The sequence below is a fragment of the Paramormyrops kingsleyae genome, chromosome 19, assembly GCF_048594095.1.
Source record: "Paramormyrops kingsleyae isolate MSU_618 chromosome 19, PKINGS_0.4, whole genome shotgun sequence".
Classification (NCBI taxonomy): Eukaryota; Metazoa; Chordata; class Actinopteri; order Osteoglossiformes; family Mormyridae; genus Paramormyrops; species Paramormyrops kingsleyae.
In genome coordinates, this window is record NC_132815.1 from 9,394,325 (window position 1) to 9,416,766 (window position 22,442).

Below are 22,442 nucleotides of genomic sequence, written 5' to 3' on the forward strand. Positions count from 1 at the left end.
AAGAATTAACCTACTGAAATACCTGCCTAATGAGTAAGAATTAGTTGACAGGTATATCTGTGGGTACGAGTCAGACCTGGAAAGGCCACCTGCCGTATCTGGCATTTCTTTGGTGGGCCAATGGGTTTATTATCGTGAAAAAAATTGGATTTGTATTTTGCATTTCTTGGAGAAAATGCATAGAGATAAACATTAATTATACTTATTTAAGAATTTAAGTAACTAATTTATACCTTGCTTGTCAAAATATATTGTTAAAATGGTGTTTTGCTGTTTTGTACACTGTTAAAATAGTGTTTCAACAGTGTTATGCTGTTAAAATAGTGTCGGGATATTTGAGTAAATTTGACAGAAAGAAATGGAATTTTAGGGATGTTTTTTACAATTGCAAACAGGTGGAAATTACCCAGTATTCAGCTTAATATTAAAAGCAATACAAGACTGAGAATAAATTTGAATAAATATAAATAAATACTAAGTAAATATATTTTTATGCAAGTGAAAATACCAAATTCATTATTTTTGTGACGCATACAGGCTAAAGGCAGGATATTATTGGCCAAAATGACCTGAATATAAACCATTTACACACAGGAAATAACTGAAGGGATTTTAGTAATAAATTTCTTTTGGACTATTACTTACTACAGTTGTACATGCGATTCAGTTTGACCAGGTCGATGGCACTGAAGTATTTGAACTGCTATGACAAGAAAATACCTTGAATTTTAACCTGTATACCGCAAATGAAGTAGAGTTAGCATATAAAGATTAAAATGCATTATATTTTGTTTTCATGTCAGCGCAAATACACATAAAATAAGTGCGCATTTACACTGTTACCACAATCGATCGTCGCACATATCGTTTTTACAAGTGAATGTGTACTTGTGTACCAGTTATGTCCATCCCTGCTCACATGGTGTGTTTCCAGTCAATGATGACAAAGTGTTTTACTAGCTAAAATGGTACAGCGCTGACCAACCCTGCTCCTGGAGATCTGCCACCCTGCGGAGCTTAGGCACGGCCCTAAGTTAACACACCTGATACAGATAATTAATCAGGCCCTTCAGTAGGATCTCAGTATTACAGCCAACTATGTTAACATAGCTACCGGAGAGCCTGATTATCTGAATCAGTTGTGTTAAATGAAGGCTGCACTTAAGCTTTGCAGCCTGGTAGATCTCCAGGGGCAGGGCTGGGTGGCCCTGGTGTATGTCGTTACGTGACTGAAATGATAATTATTTTATATACTCACCTACTGTACAGTAAGACATCCTGATTGTTATTTTATGATTACATGCTAACTACTTCTTGCCTATAAGGAGTACTTAGGCAAAGCTTTTAAAAAGACCTATGAAATTATATATCCTGGTAACTAGTGCCAAACCGCCTGTAGCACCTATTGTTCAGCACATGAGCACCAATATCAAGGGTGAGTATATCATTCTTCCATTAATTACAGCTTAAGATATCATGGTCATGACTGAGTATTAATGCCACAACAAAGCATGCCTCACTATTCAGACAGTGTCTTAAATCTACTGTAAAAGGCTTTGTGATGCAGGAAACAAGGCTGCCGTATACCCAGCTCGGCCATTGCGGGAAACAAGGCTGCCGTACACCCAGCTCGGCCATTGAGGTGAACAAGGCTGCCGTACACCCAGCTCAGACATTGCGGGAAACAAGGTTGCCGTACACCCAGCTCAGCCACTGCCGGGAACAAGGTTGCCGTACACCCAGCTCGGCCATTGCGGGAAACAAGGCTGCCGTACACCCAGCTCGGCCATTGCGGGAAACAAGGCTGCCGTACACCCAGCTCGGCCATTGCGGGAAACAAGGCTGCGGTACACCCAGCTCGGCCACTGCCGGGAACAAGGCTGCGGTACACCCAGCTCGGCCACTGCCGGGAACAAGGCTGCGGTACACCCAGCTCAGCCACTGCCGGGAACAAGGTTGCCATACACCCAGCTCGGCCATTGTGGGAAACAAGGTTGCCGTACACCCAGCTCGGCCATTGCGGGAAACAAGGCTGCGGTACACCCAGCTCGGCCACTGCCGGGAACAAGGCTGCGGTACACCCAGCTCGGCCACTGCCGGGAACAAGGCTGCCGTACACCCAGCTCGGCCACTGCCGGGAACAAGGCTGCCGTACACCCAGCTCGGCCACTGCCGGGAACAAGGCTGCCGTACACCCAGCTCGGCCACTGCCGGGAACAAGGCTGCGGTACACCCAGCTCGGCCACTGCCGGGAACAAGGCTGCGGTACACCCAGCTCGGCCACTGCCGGGAACAAGGTTGCCGTACACCCAGCTCGGCCATTGCGGGAAACAAGGCTGCCGTACACCCAGCTCGGCCACTGCCGGGAACAAGGTTGCCGTACACCCAGCTCGGCCACTGCCGGGAACAAGGTTGCCGTACACCCAGCTCGGCCACTGCCGGGAACAAGGTTGCCGTACACCCAGCTCGGCCACTGCCGGGAACAAGGTTGCCGTACACCCAGCTCGGCCACTGCCGGGAACAAGGTTGCCGTACACCCAGCTCGGCCACTGCCGGGAACAAGGTTGCCGTACACCCAGCTCGGCCACTGCCGGGAACAAGGTTGCCGTACACCCAGCTCGGCCACTGCCGGGAACAAGGTTGCCGTACACCCAGCTCGGCCATTGTGGGAAACAAGGTTGCCGTACACCCAGCTCGGCCACTGCCGGAAACAAGGCTGCGGTACACCCAGGTTGGTCATTGCAGGGAAAATACGCACAGGGCTGGAAACGGAGCTCGCCTACTCACCTGTGGTGAGTAATTCAGATGAAGGGTGAGAACAATAAAACTGAACCCTGTTCCGCTAGCTTGTAAAAAGAAAATAACAATAATTTGCATGCTGGACTACATTTTTAGCCCAGCAAAAATTCTAATCTACACAAACTCGAACCCCTGGTAATGTTTTATAAATATGTGTAGTCAAGTGGCCATTTTATGTAACTGTACTTAGTTTTGAATTGTAGCTTATGTGTGATATGTGTGCCCAGAAAATAAAAACCGTTGTGTATATATACCGTGATAATAAGAATACCAGTTCAAATAACAGGGTGGACAGAGTAATTCCTGTGTTGGGCCCCTGAGCGAGGCCCCAGAGCGAGGCCCCAGAGCGAGGCCCCCGAGCGAGGCCCCAGAGCGAGGCCCCCGAGCGAGGCCCCAGAGCGAGGCCCCCGAGCGAGGCCTCCGAGCGAGGCCCCAGAGCGAGGCCCCCGAGCGAGGCCCCAGAGCGAGGCCCCCGAGCGAGGCCCCCGAGCGAGGCCCCAGAGCGAGGTCCCCGAGCGAGGCCCCCGAGCGAGGCCCCAGAGCGAGGCCCCTAACTTCCACTTGCTCCAGGGACTCTCTGACCCTGCTCTCTCAGTTGTGCGTCGCTTTGAATAAATGTAAATGATCAATAATCACGATTCTTAATTATTCATAATGAATATCTATTGATTAAGACCACTTTCCTCTGTCCTCTTAATTAATGAATACTCTTGTAATACTGAAATTTTATCATTTCAGATGACAGTGTTGCTGACAGGGAGAAGTGTCCTCTAATTCATGTGCTTAAGCAGTAATAAAATAAAATGAACCAGATTTGACAATTTGCTTCCATATAATGTTCTGATTATTTTGCTCCCTCTGCTCTTGGCCAGCTTGGAAGTGCCAGGGATGTGCCAGGGATGTGCTATTCTATCTTAAAATGCTCACATTGTTAGTGACTATGGAATAAGGTTGTGGTATCGGCTGATTTGTAGCATTAGTTATTGAACAAATTATTCCACCAGCAGTAATAATGTCACAAGATCAATTTGTATCACTGGATATATCATTTTTGATTTAGAGGGTGTATTAGTCAGCTGAAATACTTGCCCAATGACTAAGACAGTTGACAGGTATATTTGTGGGGACGAGTCCGACCTAGACAGGCCATCTGGCACACCTGGCATTTGTTTGCTGGGCTAGTGGGTTTATGACTGTGAAAAAAACATAGATCTATATTTTGCATTTCTTAGTGGAGAATGCATTGAGATAAACATTATATTTATTTAATAATTTAAGCCACTAATTTTATACCTTAACATATTTGTATTCACTTAGCTTGTCAAAATATACAGTTAAAATTGTGTTATGAACAGCAATGGACTAAGGTAGGTATGTTTTTTATATGAGTCAAAAAAAAAACAAACTCATTATTTTTGTGACGCATACAGGCTAAAGGCAGGATATTATTGGTCAAAATGACCTGAACATAAACCATTTGCACACAAAAATACCTGAGGGGATGTTTGACCTTAGGAATAAATTTAAGTAATAAACTTGACTTAGTACTCTGCAGCTGTATATGCAATTCAGTTTGACCAGTCTTGTCTAGGCGCTGTCCGATTCTATCACTGAACTCTGGGATGGTAGGCAAAGTGGTATTGTGATCGGAATAAAGGAGGCAAAAATATGAATTGGGTGGGGCAGCCTGTGTGTTTAACTCCAGGTTGTGTAACACACAGAGTTTGACTCTGAAGGAACAAATCTGCTACCGGGATATTGATCTGTGCTAACTGCCGGAGAGCTCTAAGGTAGCGGGGTTATGGCTGATCCCAAAGCTCAGGCGTCTGCTTCCACCTCGATGTCATTTCCACTGACCCACTGCTTCATTAATAATCACATAGAATATGATGTCTAAAACAAACAGCTTTGTTATATGTGAACTATGAATCATGAGACTGGTTTGATTTCCTTGCATTTCCTTGCGTTTGAAACCTGTTTCTAAGTGGGGGATGAGATAACCACAGAACAGTGAGTGCACGGACAGGAGACATGCCTAAAATACAGGCACAGTGAACAATGAGCCATATTGCCACTAGGGGGCAGCAGGAACAGGAGATTCCCTGACAGCTATTATTTCTTTTGTAACTGAAAGCATGGCTTTATCGTGAGCTGTATGTCACATCGTAAAAGAAAAGCCTGAAAGAATTTTGTGAAGGATGTCATTTTCTAAAATGGCTCAATACAAAGGGCATACTGAGCTGTGGAAAAGGAGTAAGAGAGCAGAGAGATGGAAACGCAAGAACTGCCTGCCTACCGTGAACATGAAGGATGTAAGATTGTTGTGACAGACGAAGTGCTCACTTTAGTGAGGAGCCAAAAGGAAATTTGATGCACTTCACAGAATCAAGACTATAGGGGAACATGCCACACTCCAGGAGAGAGCTCTCTGCTAGCCGTGTTACAGCTGACACTGAAGCTCTGACATGCTATCATTTCTAGTGACTCACTGCTTCGTTATTAATCACATAGAATATCAAGCCTGAAATTAACAGGCTTGTTCTGTCTTTGTTATTGCGTAGAGTGTGATGTGAAATATTGTTTAATTTGCACTATGAATCACAGGACTAGTTTGATTACTTTGCAAACCAGTTTGGACAGGTTTGAAACTTTGGAGCTAAGCAAAAAGCCTTTCTATATCCCACAAAGGCACAAAATATGGGTTGCAGTAATGGGCGTGTCGATTGCTAACATTTTGACAATATCAGCATGAAATGACAAACTCAGGGACAAGAGGTGCTGAAGATCATCAGAATTCATGTAATGTTTATTGATGAGTGGAATTCCACAGTCCCTTGCACCCTCATACACCGACAATAGAGTTATTGACAATAACTATATTAGCCAATACAATTATTCTATGTTTAACCATGTGTAGCCATGTTAATGTATAGTTCTTGATTTTATGAACTCCTCCAGTCCATTGTTTTTTCTTATTTTAAATGTACTTATTATTTATGCCTCGTATATTATTTATACTTACATATGTATTTCCTTGGTTTAGTCTGTACTTTTTGGTTCCACCACAAAGGTTCCTACTTGAGTGTTGTAGGCCTGGCAGCAATCAGCGACGCATTTTTTTACAGCGCCAATTCCCATCAGAATCTGCTTGGATATGGTGCTGTGTAATTTGAGGAGAGGCTGTACGTCGCTGACTGCTCCGTTTATTGTAGGAAATAAACTACGGCCTTCACAACTGCTACTGCATGCCCGTTGTAGTCGAATCGCCGATTGCTACATATGTATGAAAATCGTAAACTGTTTACGAAAACGTCATGTAAAAAGACGCATGTTAACAGATAGTAACGCTAAGCAAACACTACAACATTTGCCATACATTGCCTACATCAGTTTTACTAGCAAGCAAGAAACTTTTTCCCTCACTTAACTTGAATAATGTAGTGACCATCTAGCTAAATTTAGCAATTTAATTTGTTTGATTTCTTACGAAAGTTACTTCCAGCTGTGATACACAGTAACCAAATAATAATAACCTAAGGGAACTCACCTGCCTTAGGCTTTCTACAACTTATGTGCTGTCAAGGGCATCAGTGTAATATGACCTGGGTCATTGCTAGCCACAAATGAATGAAAAGCGTGTTACTGGGATTTTCACGCACAGCATCGCTAGTATTTACAATGGCCCAAAACAGAAATAAAGATCCAGCGGGTGGCGCTTTACTGGGGGAAAATGCTTTGTTGATGGCAGAGGTCAGAGAAGAGTGGCCAGACTGGTTCAAGCTGATAGAAACGCAACAGTAACTCAAATAACCACTCGTTACAAACAAGGTATGTAGAAGAGCATCTCTGAATACACAACATGTTGAACCTTAAAGCAGATGTGCTACAGCAGCAAAAGATCACACACAGTGCTACTCCTGTCAACTATGAACAGGAAACTGAGGCTATATTAGGGAACGACTCATCAAAATAAGAAAATGAAAAATTGAAAAAATGTTGTCTGGTCAGATGACTCTTGATTCCTGTTGTGGCATTCAGATGGTAGAGTCACCATTTGGTGTAAAAATCTGAACCAACTGAGCATCGTTTAAATGCCAACGTCTACAGTCTGAAAAAATCATAAATATTAAGAAAATAGAAAAACACATAAATGCTGAAAAAACAATTCCATATAGGCTAATTGGCATCAACAAAATAGCAATAGAGTAAGTGTATATTCCCTGTGATGCAATGGCATTCCATTAAGCTGTCAATGTGAGTCAATTGCTATAAAACATAACCTGTTAGTTTTTATGAACAGTGCGAAATAAACCAAAAGTATCAAAGTGGCTTGTAGGGGAGTTTGTTCTTCACTTGGTCTTGCACTTACAACCTTTAAATATTTAGTAGCAAATATTACAGTGAGCTTGAATTTTAACATTTACAACATGTACCCATTTTAACGTTTGATCAGCCTGTTAGGATCAGGCCCTGCATTGCCCTGTCTGTTGTTTCCCTGCTTGGCCAGCAGGTATCAGTGGTTTTCCTATCCCTAGTGTTTTCTTGTGGTCAAATACAGTAGTATGTCCTATGTCCTTTTCCTAACCATATTTCCTTGATCTCGGTGGAAAACGTCATGAGGTGAAGGAAAGGTGTGAAGGAAAGGTTGGAAGGATCTAGGAAAAGATAACTGCAGTGATAAGAGAACCCGACTGCACTTACACTAGGCTCTACAATTATGCAGCGGCGGAAGTTATTGACGTGGGTCTGCAGTGTGAAACCCCAATGTCCGAAAATGAACTACAAGAAAAGTGCATCTTCAGCCTATACATTGTGGGACAGCATTATCTCCATAATGGATGGTCCAGTGTATCTCATGTTGAAGGAGGTAAGATAGGAAGCACCGAAGCACCTTTCCTTGGCGTTTTAGAGAATTCAAACAGCTCTCATTACGGCTGCCACTTAGATACGTCTGGGTCATTTCACTCAATTAGGAACCTTCCTAAGAAAAAAAGACTATTCAGCTGCAGCCCTTCTCAGTCAAGACCTTCTTGACTGTTAATGACCCACACTTTATCCTTGATCCACTAGCTCTAGTTTTTGGTTTGTTGTCAATGGCCACACCTGCTTCTTGTCTAGTCCTGGATGCTCGTGCATGCATGTGCCTGCCGTTGCTCCGTTCTTTAGTTAGTCATTGCATGTGTCACTGACCAGCACTGCAGTGATTGCAGTGGATGCTTTTGCTCATGATCCCTCTGCTTACCCTCGCTTGCAGTTCCATCCCTTGTTTCCCCTCCTCCCATTATGTCCCCTCTGACACACTCATCAAAAATGTCATGGGAAAACTAGTGTGGGTGGTGCTTTTATATACACAGATTGTGAAACAAAGGTCTCAATAAAGTTTTTCTTTTATATATTCCACATGATTCAAGAAACACTCCTTCAGAATGTCATGAAGTCAAAGGGCTCCTTTGAATGTTCTTCCCATAGCAGGAGTAGAAGGTGAGGTTACAGTACAGTACAGACACATCACAGAGAAGGTAATAAAAGCTTTCCTACATACATCATTTTTATAATTATTAAGTTTAAACTGCATTAATACCATTCCAGCTGGTGCCAGCTGTGCTAATATGGGGCTATTATTTAGCAAAATTATTTGCAAATGTGTATGGAGAGTTGTGTGACTGTATCTCAATCCGTGTGTACGTAATCAGATTTGTAAATGTGTAACAGAATTTGTAAATGCGTACTAAGATTTGCAAATGTGTACAGGAATCTGTAAATGTCTATTCAGAATCCAAGTGTGTAATGGGATTTGTACGTGTGTTGTACATGTGAATGCATAGACAAATCAGTAAATGTGTGCATAGATCTGTGAATGCATAGACAAATCTGTAAATGTGTGCATAGATCTGTGAATGCATAGACAAATCTGTAAATGTGTGCGTAGATCTGTGAATGCATAGACAAATCTGTAAATGTGTGCATAGATCTGTGAATGCATAGACAAATCAGTAAATGTGTGCATAGATCTGTGAATGCATAGACAAATCTGTAAATGTGTGCGTAGATCTGTGAATGCATAGACAAATCAGTAAATGTGTGCATAGATCTGTGAATGCATAGACAAATCAGTAAATGTGTGCATAGATCAGTGAATGCATAGACAAATCTGTAAATGTGTGCATAGATCTGTGAATGCATAGACAAATCAGTAAATGTGTGCATAGATCTGTGAATGCATAGACAAATCTGTAAATGTGTGCATAGATCTGTGAATGCATAGACAAATCTGTAAATGCGTACATCAGTATCAATAGCAAAAAAGTCTAAGTATTTTGCACCAAGAGCTGGATATACAGACATCAGTTACGACTGAGATGGGCCTCTCAGTTGGCTGTCTTTTTACATGAAGGTTTATAAAACTGTTTCGCGGGCCAGTATTTTTGTGACTCTTGTAAGTGGGGAATGAGCCAATGTAATCACTGTGGAAAATGATGCATTTTCCAACGCAGTCATCTCCATTATTTTAGTAGCTATGCCTTTGGCCCTGATTCTGATGACTTTGAATATTGATCAATTCTAAATATAGATTGGCAATATTAGCCAAGATTGATACATCAGATCAATGCTGATATCTAGATTTTTAACAAAAATTCGCCGAAAGCAATATGTTAACCGATATATCATGCATCTCTACCTCTAACGTAAGATGCACACTCTAGCAATGCATACCCTCCTAGCTAATTGCTATGTTTACGTGCTTTATATTGCATGGTATCATATAAGGAGATTCTGGTGAACGCAGTAGCATTGTCAGTCCCTCATAGTTAACTGCTGTTGGCAGAAATACCCAGGCCCAGTCCCCCACCCTTTTTGGAGTCCAGAATATTTATTGACACATCTCTACCTCTAAAGCAGTGGTTCTCAACCTTTTTTGCACCGTGACCCAATTTTTACCATGCCAGCTCAGTCGCAACTCTATATCAAGTATAGCTTTACATTAAGGCTATGATCAAGCACGCAGTGCACTGTGCAGTTTACACCAATCAATGCCTATTGCAAAATCTGATTGGATGTGCCAGTGAATTTTAAATTAAGCATCTGTGGTTCACTAGTTTTGCAATAAGCATTTGCAGGCCCAAGAGCCTTTATATAAAGTTAATTCTAGGATTATGACTGGCAAATCTGATCTTGGATCAGCATAGGAGCTTGTTAGTTTTAAAATGCTTACATTTCCAACTCTGCCTCGTGGCCCTTTCAGAACCCTTGGGTACCATAGGACATGGGAAATACCTCACCAAACAGAGAATGAATTGTTTGCAAAGGGCACTTCATTATCATTATTAGACATTCCTTCCTGGGATTTGAACCAGTGATCAAATATATCCCACAAAGGCACAAATTATTCAGAAATTTAAGGCCTATATTTTTTAATCATTCTGAAAGTTTGGTGAACTATGTGTAGCTTACATGATGGTCACTTAAAAATATGGACAAATACCTTGTTAAATGAAGTATAATGAGAACACAATTTTGAGGAACATAAGGCATATGTGACTATTTGTTTCATTTTAGTTGCTGAAGATATAACCACACAAACACCTTTGTTTTTTGGTAACACTTTGACAGGGCACAAATAATAAAGTATTATACTATTACTTATGTATTAATTAACCACGGACTTAGTCTTAGTTACATACTGATCTCATGTTCGTTCATCATGAATGAATCGTGATGCATCTTTGAAATGTAACTATATTTGTTCATGATTTGTACATAATTTGTACTTGAGTTGAGTCATAACTAAGTATTTTGGTATAAAGTAAAGTATAAAGGTTTTAAACCTTTGTTTCTCTTTTGTTCTCGAGATGGCGTTATATAAGCTGTCATTAATAACCATCCTGATGGTAATATGTAACATTTTGGCAATTGAGAAATTCATGGAAAACCCAAAGGATCTGCCCCAGGTAAGTGATCCTTACACTACAGTATTCTCTGTTTCTGAATCAGTTCCATAGGATTATACCATTGTGTTCAAATTATTCACTCCTTTAACCATTGTTAAAATTATTGATAACTGAGTTAAATCATATTTTAAATATGAAGTAAGAAGTAAGTAAATGTGTAAGTGTTGCACTGCCACAGTGAGGTCAAGGCAGAGAACAGCCGCTGCCCTGCAGTGCTATTTGAAAACTGACTCTGCCAACTGGAACTGGGGGGTGTGACAAACTGTGAGCTGTGGCCTATCAACAGGCAAGTTTCAGCCACAAGCCTGTAGATGAAAGTATCATTATTTGTTAGACAAGCTTTAATTCTAATAATTTTTTAATTTTGCTTTTTTGTATTTCCTCATTCATATATATATATATATATATACACACACACACACACACACACACACAGTCGCGGAAAAAAAATAGAAGACCACAGCACAATTTTTTTTTATCATTTCTCAATTTATGGGTGTGCGTCTGTGTATAATATAGATTTTTCTGCAAACTGCAGCCTGGTTCTGCCCCATTTCTCATTATTGAATGGTTTCTTCCTTTCTTTATGGGACTTCAGTCCTGCTTCTAGGAGCCTGATACAAACTGTCCTAGCAGTGCACTTCACACCTGCACTTAATCTTTCCCATTCCTTGATGTCATCCTGCGATTCATGACAAAATGTCAGAAAAGTTAACGGTCATCTTTGGCATTAGGATGTGGCTTCCACCTTTTACCTGGCTGGTTTCTGGTCGTTCCCAGTGTCTCCTGCTTCCCCTTATCCTTCTGTACTGCTGCCTTAGAAACTTTGAACCTGAAAGCATCCTGCTGCTCAGCGTAACCTTTTGCCAGCAGAACCACAATTAAACCATGATTTAAAAATGCAGATTGTTTAAAAAAGAGTGGTCCCTTATTTTTTTCCATGGCTGCATGTATATATAAATATGCTACCTAAAATAGTATAGCAATACATTGTTCAAGGAGCAGAGTTATTATTTGCATTATTATTATTTCAAGCATTAGGTATTCAGTCAACTAGTTTCAGTAAAATCTACCATGCAATACATCTTCTCAGCTCTTCAGAAGCAGTACCAAGAGATGCAAATGTCCAGTTTGTCCTATTCAAGTTCAATGTGATTAGGATCTGCAGACTAGGCAGGTCAGGTCATTTGTTTAAGGTAAAGGATTACCAAAAAGAATGTAATACTTTATTAATCCTTGTGGGGAAGTTCTCTTTTCGTCTACCCCATCTTGCTCTCCATGAGACATAGATGACAGCAAGCTTGGGGATCACAGTAAAGGGCAGCCACCCACGACACCCGACACCCATGGAGCTGGGGGTTAAGGGCCTTGCTCAAGGGCCCACAGACATGTGATTATTCTGCTGAGGCCGGGCTCGAACCGGCGACCTTTCCATCACAGGTAGAGAAGCTTAGCTCACTGAATCACATGATTTAAAATATATTTTTGCAAATTTAGGTAAGAGACATGGATACCAACTCTCCGAGCGTAGAAATCAGACAAATGACACAAGGTAAGGAAATGCATTCAGATGGAACATCCTGAATGGTGTCCAGTGAAGACATCATTAATGGTGCGTGGATTCCATATTGCCTGGTGGCAGTTCTGCAATCTGATGCAAAGTCAATATGCAGAGATTTCAAATGATGCTGTTTTTACATGAATTTACTGATTTTATTGATGGATGAATGAAATATCTGACTTTTTCAATATGTTTCAAAATATCATATGCTGTTTACATTTCAATAGTGCTGATAATCAGACAAAGTGGTATAAGACCCTCTATGTTCCCTGGATGGGACACCAGCCCAAAGCTTCTAATGACAATGAATTTTCTTTGTCAGTGTTGTGCTCTTAACCCTGTGGTCCTTTTTGATATACCGTTTGGTCCAAGTTTCCTTCTTCGTTCCAGAAGAACCAGTGTGGAAATGAACAGTCATAGAAAACCATTTGTGAACCAATTTTAAGTAATACACTAATAATATGTAATACATTAATATTTCTTTGAAACAGCCTTCTTAAGCATCCCTGGCAAAATATAATCAATTGGCTTGTGTGTGTCCAACAATAATCATTCTCTTTTTTGAGGTTTCCTTTTCCTAATTATACAACATGAAGTGTCATGAATTAGCTATTGATTGTAAACATGGTTGAATTTCTCGCCGTTTTCATTTCTCTGATTGATTCTCATACAGCTGTTGATACTAAATCTGACTATATTTGTTGTATCCGGCGTGCGGGCGAACGGGGAAGCAGGCGAGAGAGCCGTAGATAAGGGTAAACGGGGTTTATTTAGCAGGGACACGAACAACACGGTAACTAACATCAATGACGGATCTGGGGAAACTAACTCAGATGTGGACTAAATACACAGGACAGGCTCAGCATAACAGGCAACAGGTGATTACAATCAGGAATTAACACGAGGTAACGAGGGGGGCGTGGCACACAGGAGGATCGAACGAGCAGGTCATGACAATATTGCAGACATTGAAGTGACAATGTCAGATATTGCAGTGGTAAATGATCTGCAGAACCTTCTCATACCTGCACCATTCCCATTCAGACTCGAAAGGAGCATTGGAATAATTGACAAAAACTTAGAAGCAGGTAAGAACAATGTCACCATTAAGTTCAAATTATCGTCAGGAAATTGTAAAACGTATATATATTTAATCTTGGGAAGAGACAGGATCTTTTAATGCAATAAATGATCATTTTAATCACATTTCTATTCCAAAATTGTATATACATTTTATAGTACATATATGAAAATATGTTTGCCAATTAATAAAGAATCACAGCATACTGCTGCATTCATGCCTCCTCATTGTGCTGCCTGAATGGTAATGAATTCCAGTGCAAATGTGAAGAACAGTTTGCTTGGTCAAACGACAGCTGTGCTGCTCTAGGGGTGTAGGAGCTGGGGGGAGGGGATATGTACCCCCCACTACTCCATTTGGATTCATTCATTCCCCCCTCCCACCAATAAACAGATCGGTGTATTTAAATTATTAACTTGTGTCCCCCCCAAATATAAATATAAAAATCTCCCCTATGCTGTTGGTTGCATATGAGCCTTGTGATGACAGCATTCAGGACACATGTAGATGCATCATTGCTATGCCATCTAATGGACAGTTCTGCCACTGTCAGCCAATGAATATGCAACTCTCACGTGGTCGTCTTTTCTGATTAGACAACCAAAGCTTCTAATGCATCCATCCTTCTTCCGAATGCTTACCCTGGTGAAGGTGACAGCAGGGCTTTCAGCCTGTTTCATGGGGTATACCCTGGACTGTTGAAAGATCTGATTGACAAATTTTCATTTTCAATATCATGTGCAGAAATCTCTCTCCTGCTTTGGTATATTGCGTGCTCCAAATATGTATCATTTTTCTTTTCCAAACAGCTAGTATCAAAACTGACAATCACACTGGACCCTTGATGAACAAATTTTACATAAGAAAATTAATCCTAAACATCTAAACATGACTGACTGTAATCAATTGTACACTCTAGCAAACCGTTTCTGTTCCATCTTCAGATACTAACTTTTTAAAGATATGTATTTCCTGTTAGTCTTAAGAGTGAAATTCTCCATGTGATTTTTTCCTATTGCTTCTCGTACAGGTCTTAATAATCAATCATACTATATCATTGACATTGAGCTGACAGTGTCAGATATTGCAATGATAAATTATTTGAGGGACCTTCTCAAAGAAACACAATTCCTATCTGATCTCAGTGACACTGAACTGATTAATGTGAACCTAACAACAGGTAAGAATGATCTCATACAGATTGCCCATTCAGCTAGTAATCATGATATTTTCTGGAATTTTTCAGAATTAAAATATCCCGGAGATATTTTACTCTTTTTTTTTGCACATATTATTTAAAAGAAATCTTAAAAGCAGCTTTATGTTATTAAGTAGACAGAAAAATATCTTTGCTAATGAGCAAAAAATTAAACAAATTGATAGTAACATACGTTCTTATTCGTGCCTCCTCAGTGTGTCACCCGGATGGAACTGGATTCCAGTGCAAATGTGAAGAGCAGTTTGCCTGGTCGTACAACAGCTGCATTGCATACACTCCTTGTGATGACATCATTCATGATACATGTGGATGCATCAGTGCCATAGCATCTGTTGGACAGTCCTGCTACTTCAAGCAAAGTAATGTGCTTTTTCATTTCTCTTCAGGTTGTTTTTAATGATCAAGCAACCAAAGCTTCTAATCCAGGGTTTAGCAACCTTTATGACACAAAATGTCAATTTACAATTTAGGTAACACTTCACTTAATGCGTTATACATTATACATACCTTCATAATGCATTCATAAAGTATTATAAACACTGCTATAACTATTTATAAAATGGCATAACACATTATAGCCATGTTTATTATGCATCATGAATGTTCTATGAAGCTCTCATCTATAATGCACCTTCTTAGTGCAGTATAAAGCATCCTTAATTTTTATACTGACCTTTATAATGGAGTATTAAGGTATCTATAATGCTGTACAGATGAAAGCTTCATAAACATGACTATAATGTGTTATGCCTTTTTATAAATGCATCATGAAGGCATCAATAATGCATTATGAAGAAGTAAAGTGTTACAAAATTTTCTTGCGATTCAGTGTGCCATTTCAGCATAAAAGTCTAAAATGAATTTATGACATTATAAATATTTTGTAATAGATCAGGATTTTATTCCATTCATGCAGGCTGCATGCGTATTGTTATGATGCGTGGAGCAGGCAAGGAGGAAATTAGGCTAGCAGAGCCGGTGACGCGGGTAATCAGGGTTTAATAAGCATACCAGGGCAAACTTTCACGAACATTACAACACTACATGACACCACAATGACAGATCTGGGGGATAACGATTGAGACACGGACTAAATACACAAGACTAGGCAAAAGGAACAGGCAACAGGTGAGTACAATCAGGGATTAACATGAGGTAACGAGGTGGGCGTGGCACACACGAGGATTGGACGGAGCTAGGCGTGACACGTATTAAAGGCATTTTATTAAAGATACATTTTTTACTAATAAGGACATATTATCAGCCTATGATTAAACCCACTAAACTCTCACTTAACACCATTAAACAACAGAGATTAGTTTGGGTTACAAGTGACACGCAGTCCCAGTTTCAAAATATAGACTTCCAGTAACTTTATCTTCAAAATTACATTTTCAAAAATTTTGCTTTGGGAGCAAATGTCAGTAAAAATCAAAATGCATTATACAAATACAAGTAGGATATTATACAGAAATACGGGCATCCTCAGAATGAGATCCACATCTGAGTTGTAGAAAAGGGACAGACAAATGTTTTTCATTAACATTAAATTGAACAGCAAGAAATTGTGCAGTTTTTCACTGGCCTTACGTATTACAAAACAGCCAGCCCCATTCAGAATTACATTTCCTTCCTTTTTCCATTTATTAAAAATCGGCAAAGGAATATACTTTGTCACACATTATCTAATCGCAGTGGGAGAATGTGTTTGCTCTTCATAACATCTTAAAGCCCTAATCCAGCTTCACATGTATTTATTCTAGCGCCTGGCTGTAATGACACAACATATGGTGTCGGTAAGGATGGAACTACAGCTACTGCTTGCTGCCCTGCCAGTTTTACAGGAAACAGGACTGCAGTTTGTGAAAATGGGAATTGGAACATTCAGGAGAACAACTGTGTTCTCAACCCAATAATGACATTGGCATTGTTTTCTCAGGTAACATCTTTTGAATACTAATCATCCATCCACCCACCTGTTGTAATCCTGCTTAGCCAGTATAAGGTGATAGAGTACATTAATCATATATACATTGTGTCATTCTGAAGAACTACAATATGTTTCCACACATCATGCATGATAATACAGCGATAAGGAGAACATGCAGACTCCACACACACAGGGCGTAGATGTGATTTGATTTCCCAGCCCTGTAGATGTGAAGTAGCAGTACTATCCACTCAGCCACCGTGTCATTTCATATAGGTTAAGTTTACATTATATATTGCATTTCAAGGAAACTATTTATAGGGAAAGAATCTGATGTTTCGTCTAAAATTTATTTTAAAGCAATTATTGACTATATTGTTGTATAATTTGGTTACATCTGTCACGGAAAATATGATTTTAATTTACATCAGTTAAAATGTCATGGTTATTTACAATGCCGAATTTAAATTATAGAAAATTCCAGTGTGGTCATTGCTAACAATATGTGAGTCTGTGTTGTTTTCTACAAATCATACTATTTGTACACACTCAGTAAGTTGGAAATGCTTGACTATTCCAAAGCATTGGTACCTGGTATGAAGATTTGTTCTAAAAATGTTGTCTGTCTAAAATTCTCGTTTATTCTCTTATTAATTCTCAATTCTTTGTCCGCAGAAATTAGTTGGCCTTGATTCAGCTAACATATCATTGTTTGTGGCAAACCTTACAACAACCACTACCAGTTTTAAAACAGACATAGAAGGGTCACCGGCTACAATTTCCACCATTGTGACCATACTCAACAACGTAGCAAATGTTTCAGGAAATACAAGCACAAGTATGATGAAAGTATGTTGAAATGTCTACATTTCTGACAGATGGACTGTTCTGGTTTGCAAAGACAATTATCACTTAACACATTTAAAAATGGTGCTCTTTTTATGAAGTTGCATTTTTTAAAATTATATTTCTATTGATTAAATATACGATTTATATTTCAGGCAAACAAAAAGGACTTTTCAGGATAACAGCAGTTCCATGTCCTAAATGCTAATAGCACAATATTAACACACAATAAAAATTACATTTAAAACAGCGCCTAGTTTTAGATTTGTTTCTTTCCAAATCTTCTTTAGAATCATAAATTTTGATTTCATATGATATAATAATCATTAAATTTCTCTTTGTAGGATATTTTGGAAACAGTATCAGTTTTAGTGTCACCTGGCATGAACAAATCATGGAGTCAACTGAACGGCAATAACACAGATACAAGCTCTCTTCTTCTAGAGTCAGTAGAAAACTTTACGAAGAGCCTTTCAAGTGATCCTGTTAATATAACTAAACCAAACATTCAGTTAATCAAAACAACATTAACAAGCCCTTTCAATGAAAGCTTGAACTCGTCTCAGATATTCATCCCAAATCAAGGTTTTCCCAGCAACACGCATATCACAACAATCGTCTTTACGACTCTTGATTTTGTCTTACCTACAAAGACCAATGGAAACAGTGTGATCAACATCAATGGAATCGTCATGTTGGTTTATATACATGTAAATCAAACCATTAATAACGTTTCAATGACGTTTGATAAAACAAACAAAACAAAGGGAAACAACCAGTGTGTGTTTTGGAATTTCAAAGTTTTTAATGGCATTGGAGGCTGGGATTCTACTGGATGTCAACTGGACTCTGAAACGAATGACAGCGTCACCTGTTCCTGTAACCACCTGACTTCCTTTTCGATATTAATGTCAACTTGCCCACCCAACTCCTCTATTCTGGATTTCATCACCTACACTGGAATCGGCATATCAATGGGATGCCTAGTCTTATGCCTTATAATTGAAACATTTGTGTGGAGAGTTGTCACTAAGAACAGCACGTCACACATGCGACACGTCGCTATAGTGAACATTGCTCTGTCTCTGCTGATTGCTGACATATGGTTCATCATTGGAGCAGCAGTGTCAGACGCAGGCCAGATCGCATTGAAGAATGCATGCAGTGCTGCAACCTTCTTCATTCACTTCTTTTACCTTGCCTTGTTCTTCTGGATGCTGATCTCAGCTCTCTTGCTCTTCTACCGTACCGTGATGGTTTTCTCCCACATGTCAAAGCGCACTATGATGGCCATCGCCTTCACAGTGGGCTACGGGGCACCACTCATCATTGCTATAATCACCATTGTAGTCACCACCCGCAGAGATCAATACCTGGCGACAAGGCAAGATGATGCATGTGGGACTGCCCCTAAAAATGGCCAAGTCAGGAAAGATGACATATGTTGGCTGAACTGGGACCCGACTAAGGCCCTCCTGGCATTTGTGATTCCGGCCTTGACCATCGTTGCTGTGAACCTGCTCATTCTAATTGTGATTCTGGTTAAACTACTAATGAGGGGTGTTGGTGAGAACCGTCAGTCTGAGGAGAAGAATGCTCTGGTGGTCATCGCAAGGTGTGTCGCTGTCTTGACTCCCATCTTTGGCATCACCTGGGGATTTGGCGTAGGGACCATGGTGGCACCTAAAAATTTTGGAATCCAGATTGTATTTACAGTCCTCAACGCCTTTCAGGTATGTGGCAATATTAATACCTGCTATTATTGTTTTCTGACATTAAATTTTAATTTAAATGGTGTGAACTTTCCAAAAATCTGCAAAAATGAACCAGAGTTATAGTGATATTATTATGTTATTAGAATAACACAACATACTTTTCAAATATTTTTCAGAATGAAACTTTTTTTAGTTAGATGTCATTAACTATGATATTCATACAAATCCATCTTTCTTTCATATGTATCCTGAAAATACTAATAATCATATTTAAAACTTATTTTAAGGGCTTCTTCATTTTAGTGTTTGGGACGCTTATAGACAGCAGAGTAAGTGCTTATATTTTTGTATTTGGAATATTATTGGAAATTTGAGCTTTATTATACATTAGCATGTATGACACACACATGATAGAGCCCTTTTCTTTATGGACAGATTCGATCTGCTATCGCTGGAACATTTTCATTTTTGCCTTTGCTGTCTTCCCCAACAAAGGTAACGCCATCATTGCATTTCTTGTGTAATGTTCAGTTTTCCCATTCTAAGTGTTTCATAGACACAGAAAAACACTTACACCATGACATTTTTTATTACTCTACTCATTTCATATAACTGCAGCAGATATACTCAGAACAAAAGCAATCGTTCTATTATATACATGCCCCTCCACAATTATTGGGGCCCCTAGTAAAGATATGTACTTAGGCTTATAATAAATTCATTTTTTATTGCAGTAGCTTAATCTCAGAATGAAAGAATTCTAAAAATCCATCAGTAAGAAATAATTATTTTTAACAAAATCACGGTACCACAATTATTGGCACCCCTGCTGTTAATACTTTGTAAACGCCCCTTTTTCCAATTGGACAGAACTTAATCTTCTCCGATAATATTTCACAAGGTTGGAGAATACACAGAGAAGGATCTTTGACCATTCTTCTTTGCACAATGTCTCTAGTTCTGGGTCCTCTCTTATGCACTCTCCTCCTCAGCTCGCCTCACAGGTTTTCTATGGGATTTAGGTCTGGGGACTGAGCTGGCCATGGAAGAAGGCTGATTTTGTGTATAGCGAACCATTTCTATCTTGGTTTGGCCATATATTTTGGATAATTATCCTGCCGAAAGACTCAATGACGGCCCATTTTCAGTTTTCTGACAGAGGCCACCAGATATTTATTTAAAATGTCCCAGTATTTCCCAATGCCAAGTACTCTAGCAAGGTTCCCAGGGCCTTTGGAAGGGAAACAGGCCCACAGCATCACAGATCCTCCACCATGCTTAACAATGGGCATGAGGTGCTTTTCCGCATATTCATCCTTTGTTTTACCCCAGACCCACCTGGAGTGTTTGTTGCCAAAAAGCTCAATCTTAGTCTCATCTGAGCAAAGCACATGGTTCCATTTAAAGTCCCAATAGTGTTTAGCAAAGTCCACACGTTTACAATTGTGATTGTAGGACAGCAAAGGCTTTTTCCTGGCACGCCTCCCCAACAACCTGTTGCCATGTAGATAGCATCTAATGGTTGTTATGGAGACTCGGTGACCCCAAGATGTCACCCTTTGCTGCGGTTCTCTAACAATGAGCTTTGGAGAATTTTTTTACGTCCCTTACCATCCTCCTCACATTGCGTGGTGGCAAGATAAACTTGGGTCCTTGTCCAGCCTTCTTTGTCACAGTTCCAGTGACAAATTATTTATTAATTATTGTAGATATGGGCAAGTTTAGGCAAGTAGCTATTTTCTTGTAGCCATTTCCTGATTTATGAAGATCAACACGCATCAGCCTTACTTGATGGCATGTTCTCTTGCCTTTCCCATTTTGAAGAATGGATAAGAGAAATGGGCCTGTGTGTCGCATCATATTTTTACCCCAAGAAACAGGAAGTCATAGATTACTAATTAAAAGTTCCTAGACACTCTGATCGACTTGAAAAAGTAAAGTATGAATTATAAAATTGCATCCATAAACGCATTCATTTATAGGAATTGTTATGGGTGCCAGTATTCGTGGCACCGGTGATTTTGTTGAAAATAATTATTTCTTAATGATGGATTTAAAAAAAAAATACTCGAGTTGAAGGTTAGATTTTTCTGATTCCTGCAGTGTGAGATTATGCTACTGCAATAAAAAATGAATCGATTATAAGCCAAAGTACAAATGTTTACCAGGAGTGTCAATAATTGTGGAGGGTGCCATGTAACGTAAAAGTTGGTACTCTAGGTAAATGTGACTATTTGCAATTTTGAGCATCAGAGGGAAGATAAATGATGTGTGGTATGTTCTGTCTCACAGAGCACAAGTGCTGGTCCATCTTCATCTTCTTCGGGTGACCATTTCAAGCAAAAGGGAAAGAGTAAGTTAAATTTAATTTTTTATTTATTTATTAATGTTACTGAAATTAACTCCAAGTACTGATGGGGATGCTTTGTGTCTGTATAATAATGATATGAAAGATATCCCTTTCTATGTCCAGTTTATGTCAGTGTCTAATAAAAGAAAATCACACAGTTTGAGTGGTTTCTAGTGGATGCCACATTCGTTATTTTGGTGCCATAAGTAAATGTTAATCTGTGAATTGCAATGTGGAGTAAAACACCTTTATGTTCTTTATTTTTCAGAAAGGTAAAATGTTTCCAGCCTACAGCAAGTCAAGGAGCATATGGCATATTCTTCCATACTAATCAACCTATTCTTAAAACATTCTAGGTTTTCTTTTTTAAAGTTTTTTTTTATTAAACTTTTAGTAAACTTGAAATGGAACAATAGCAACATTGAAAACCTGTGAAATGTGAGAAAGTCCATGCAAAGAATAAATATATGTTGTATATACATGCAACACTATACCTAACATATAAAAATATTTACCATTCATTTGAATGCCTTTTCACATGTGTACATGAATAAGGGGAACAATCAGAAATCTGAAAGTGTGCAGAAACTTATTCACTTAAATAATGATAATAAATTTTTAAATTATTATAAATGTATTCTTTTTTTTAAATGTCCCCCAACCTGAGTAGCTCAGGTACGAATTAATGCTTCAGCTTGGTACTACACTGTGCTAAGTGGTTGATATTCCAGGGATATTCACGAGACAAAAGGATTCAGAGACACTCCATGCAGACAAAGACCCCAGAAGTAATAAGGTTTTTGTGGGACACTGTACCAAAAGTTGCTGTGCATGCACAGCTGGCCCAGGCTAAGCATATGGGCAGTCTGACGTGTGCCCACCTCGATGTGGAATGGTTTGAGCGTTAAGGAAGGAATCAATGCTAATTAAATCCAGGCTAGTTCAATTAAGCGCAGATTTGTTTAGTGACCTTGGTGGTATACCCTCCAAAA

At 39.6% G+C, this 22,442-nt stretch overlaps 1 protein-coding gene across 1 annotated transcript; it reads left to right on the forward strand.

The window, feature by feature from the left end:
* Nucleotides 1-8,193: 8,193 nt before the first annotated feature.
* On the forward strand, nt 8,194-22,083 carry LOC111854028 (adhesion G protein-coupled receptor F5-like). Its single transcript, XM_023831592.2, has 12 exons — nt 8,194-8,318; nt 10,650-10,748; nt 12,246-12,300; nt 14,421-14,570; nt 14,804-14,968; nt 16,373-16,548; nt 17,215-17,388; nt 17,730-19,118; nt 19,388-19,429; nt 19,536-19,595; nt 21,393-21,453; nt 21,719-22,083. The coding sequence occupies exons 2-12, from the start codon at nt 10,650-10,652 to the stop codon at nt 21,724-21,726; spliced, it is 2,379 nt and encodes a 792-aa protein (XP_023687360.2). The 5' UTR covers nt 8,194-8,318; the 3' UTR covers nt 21,727-22,083.
* Nucleotides 22,084-22,442: the final 359 nt, after the last annotated feature.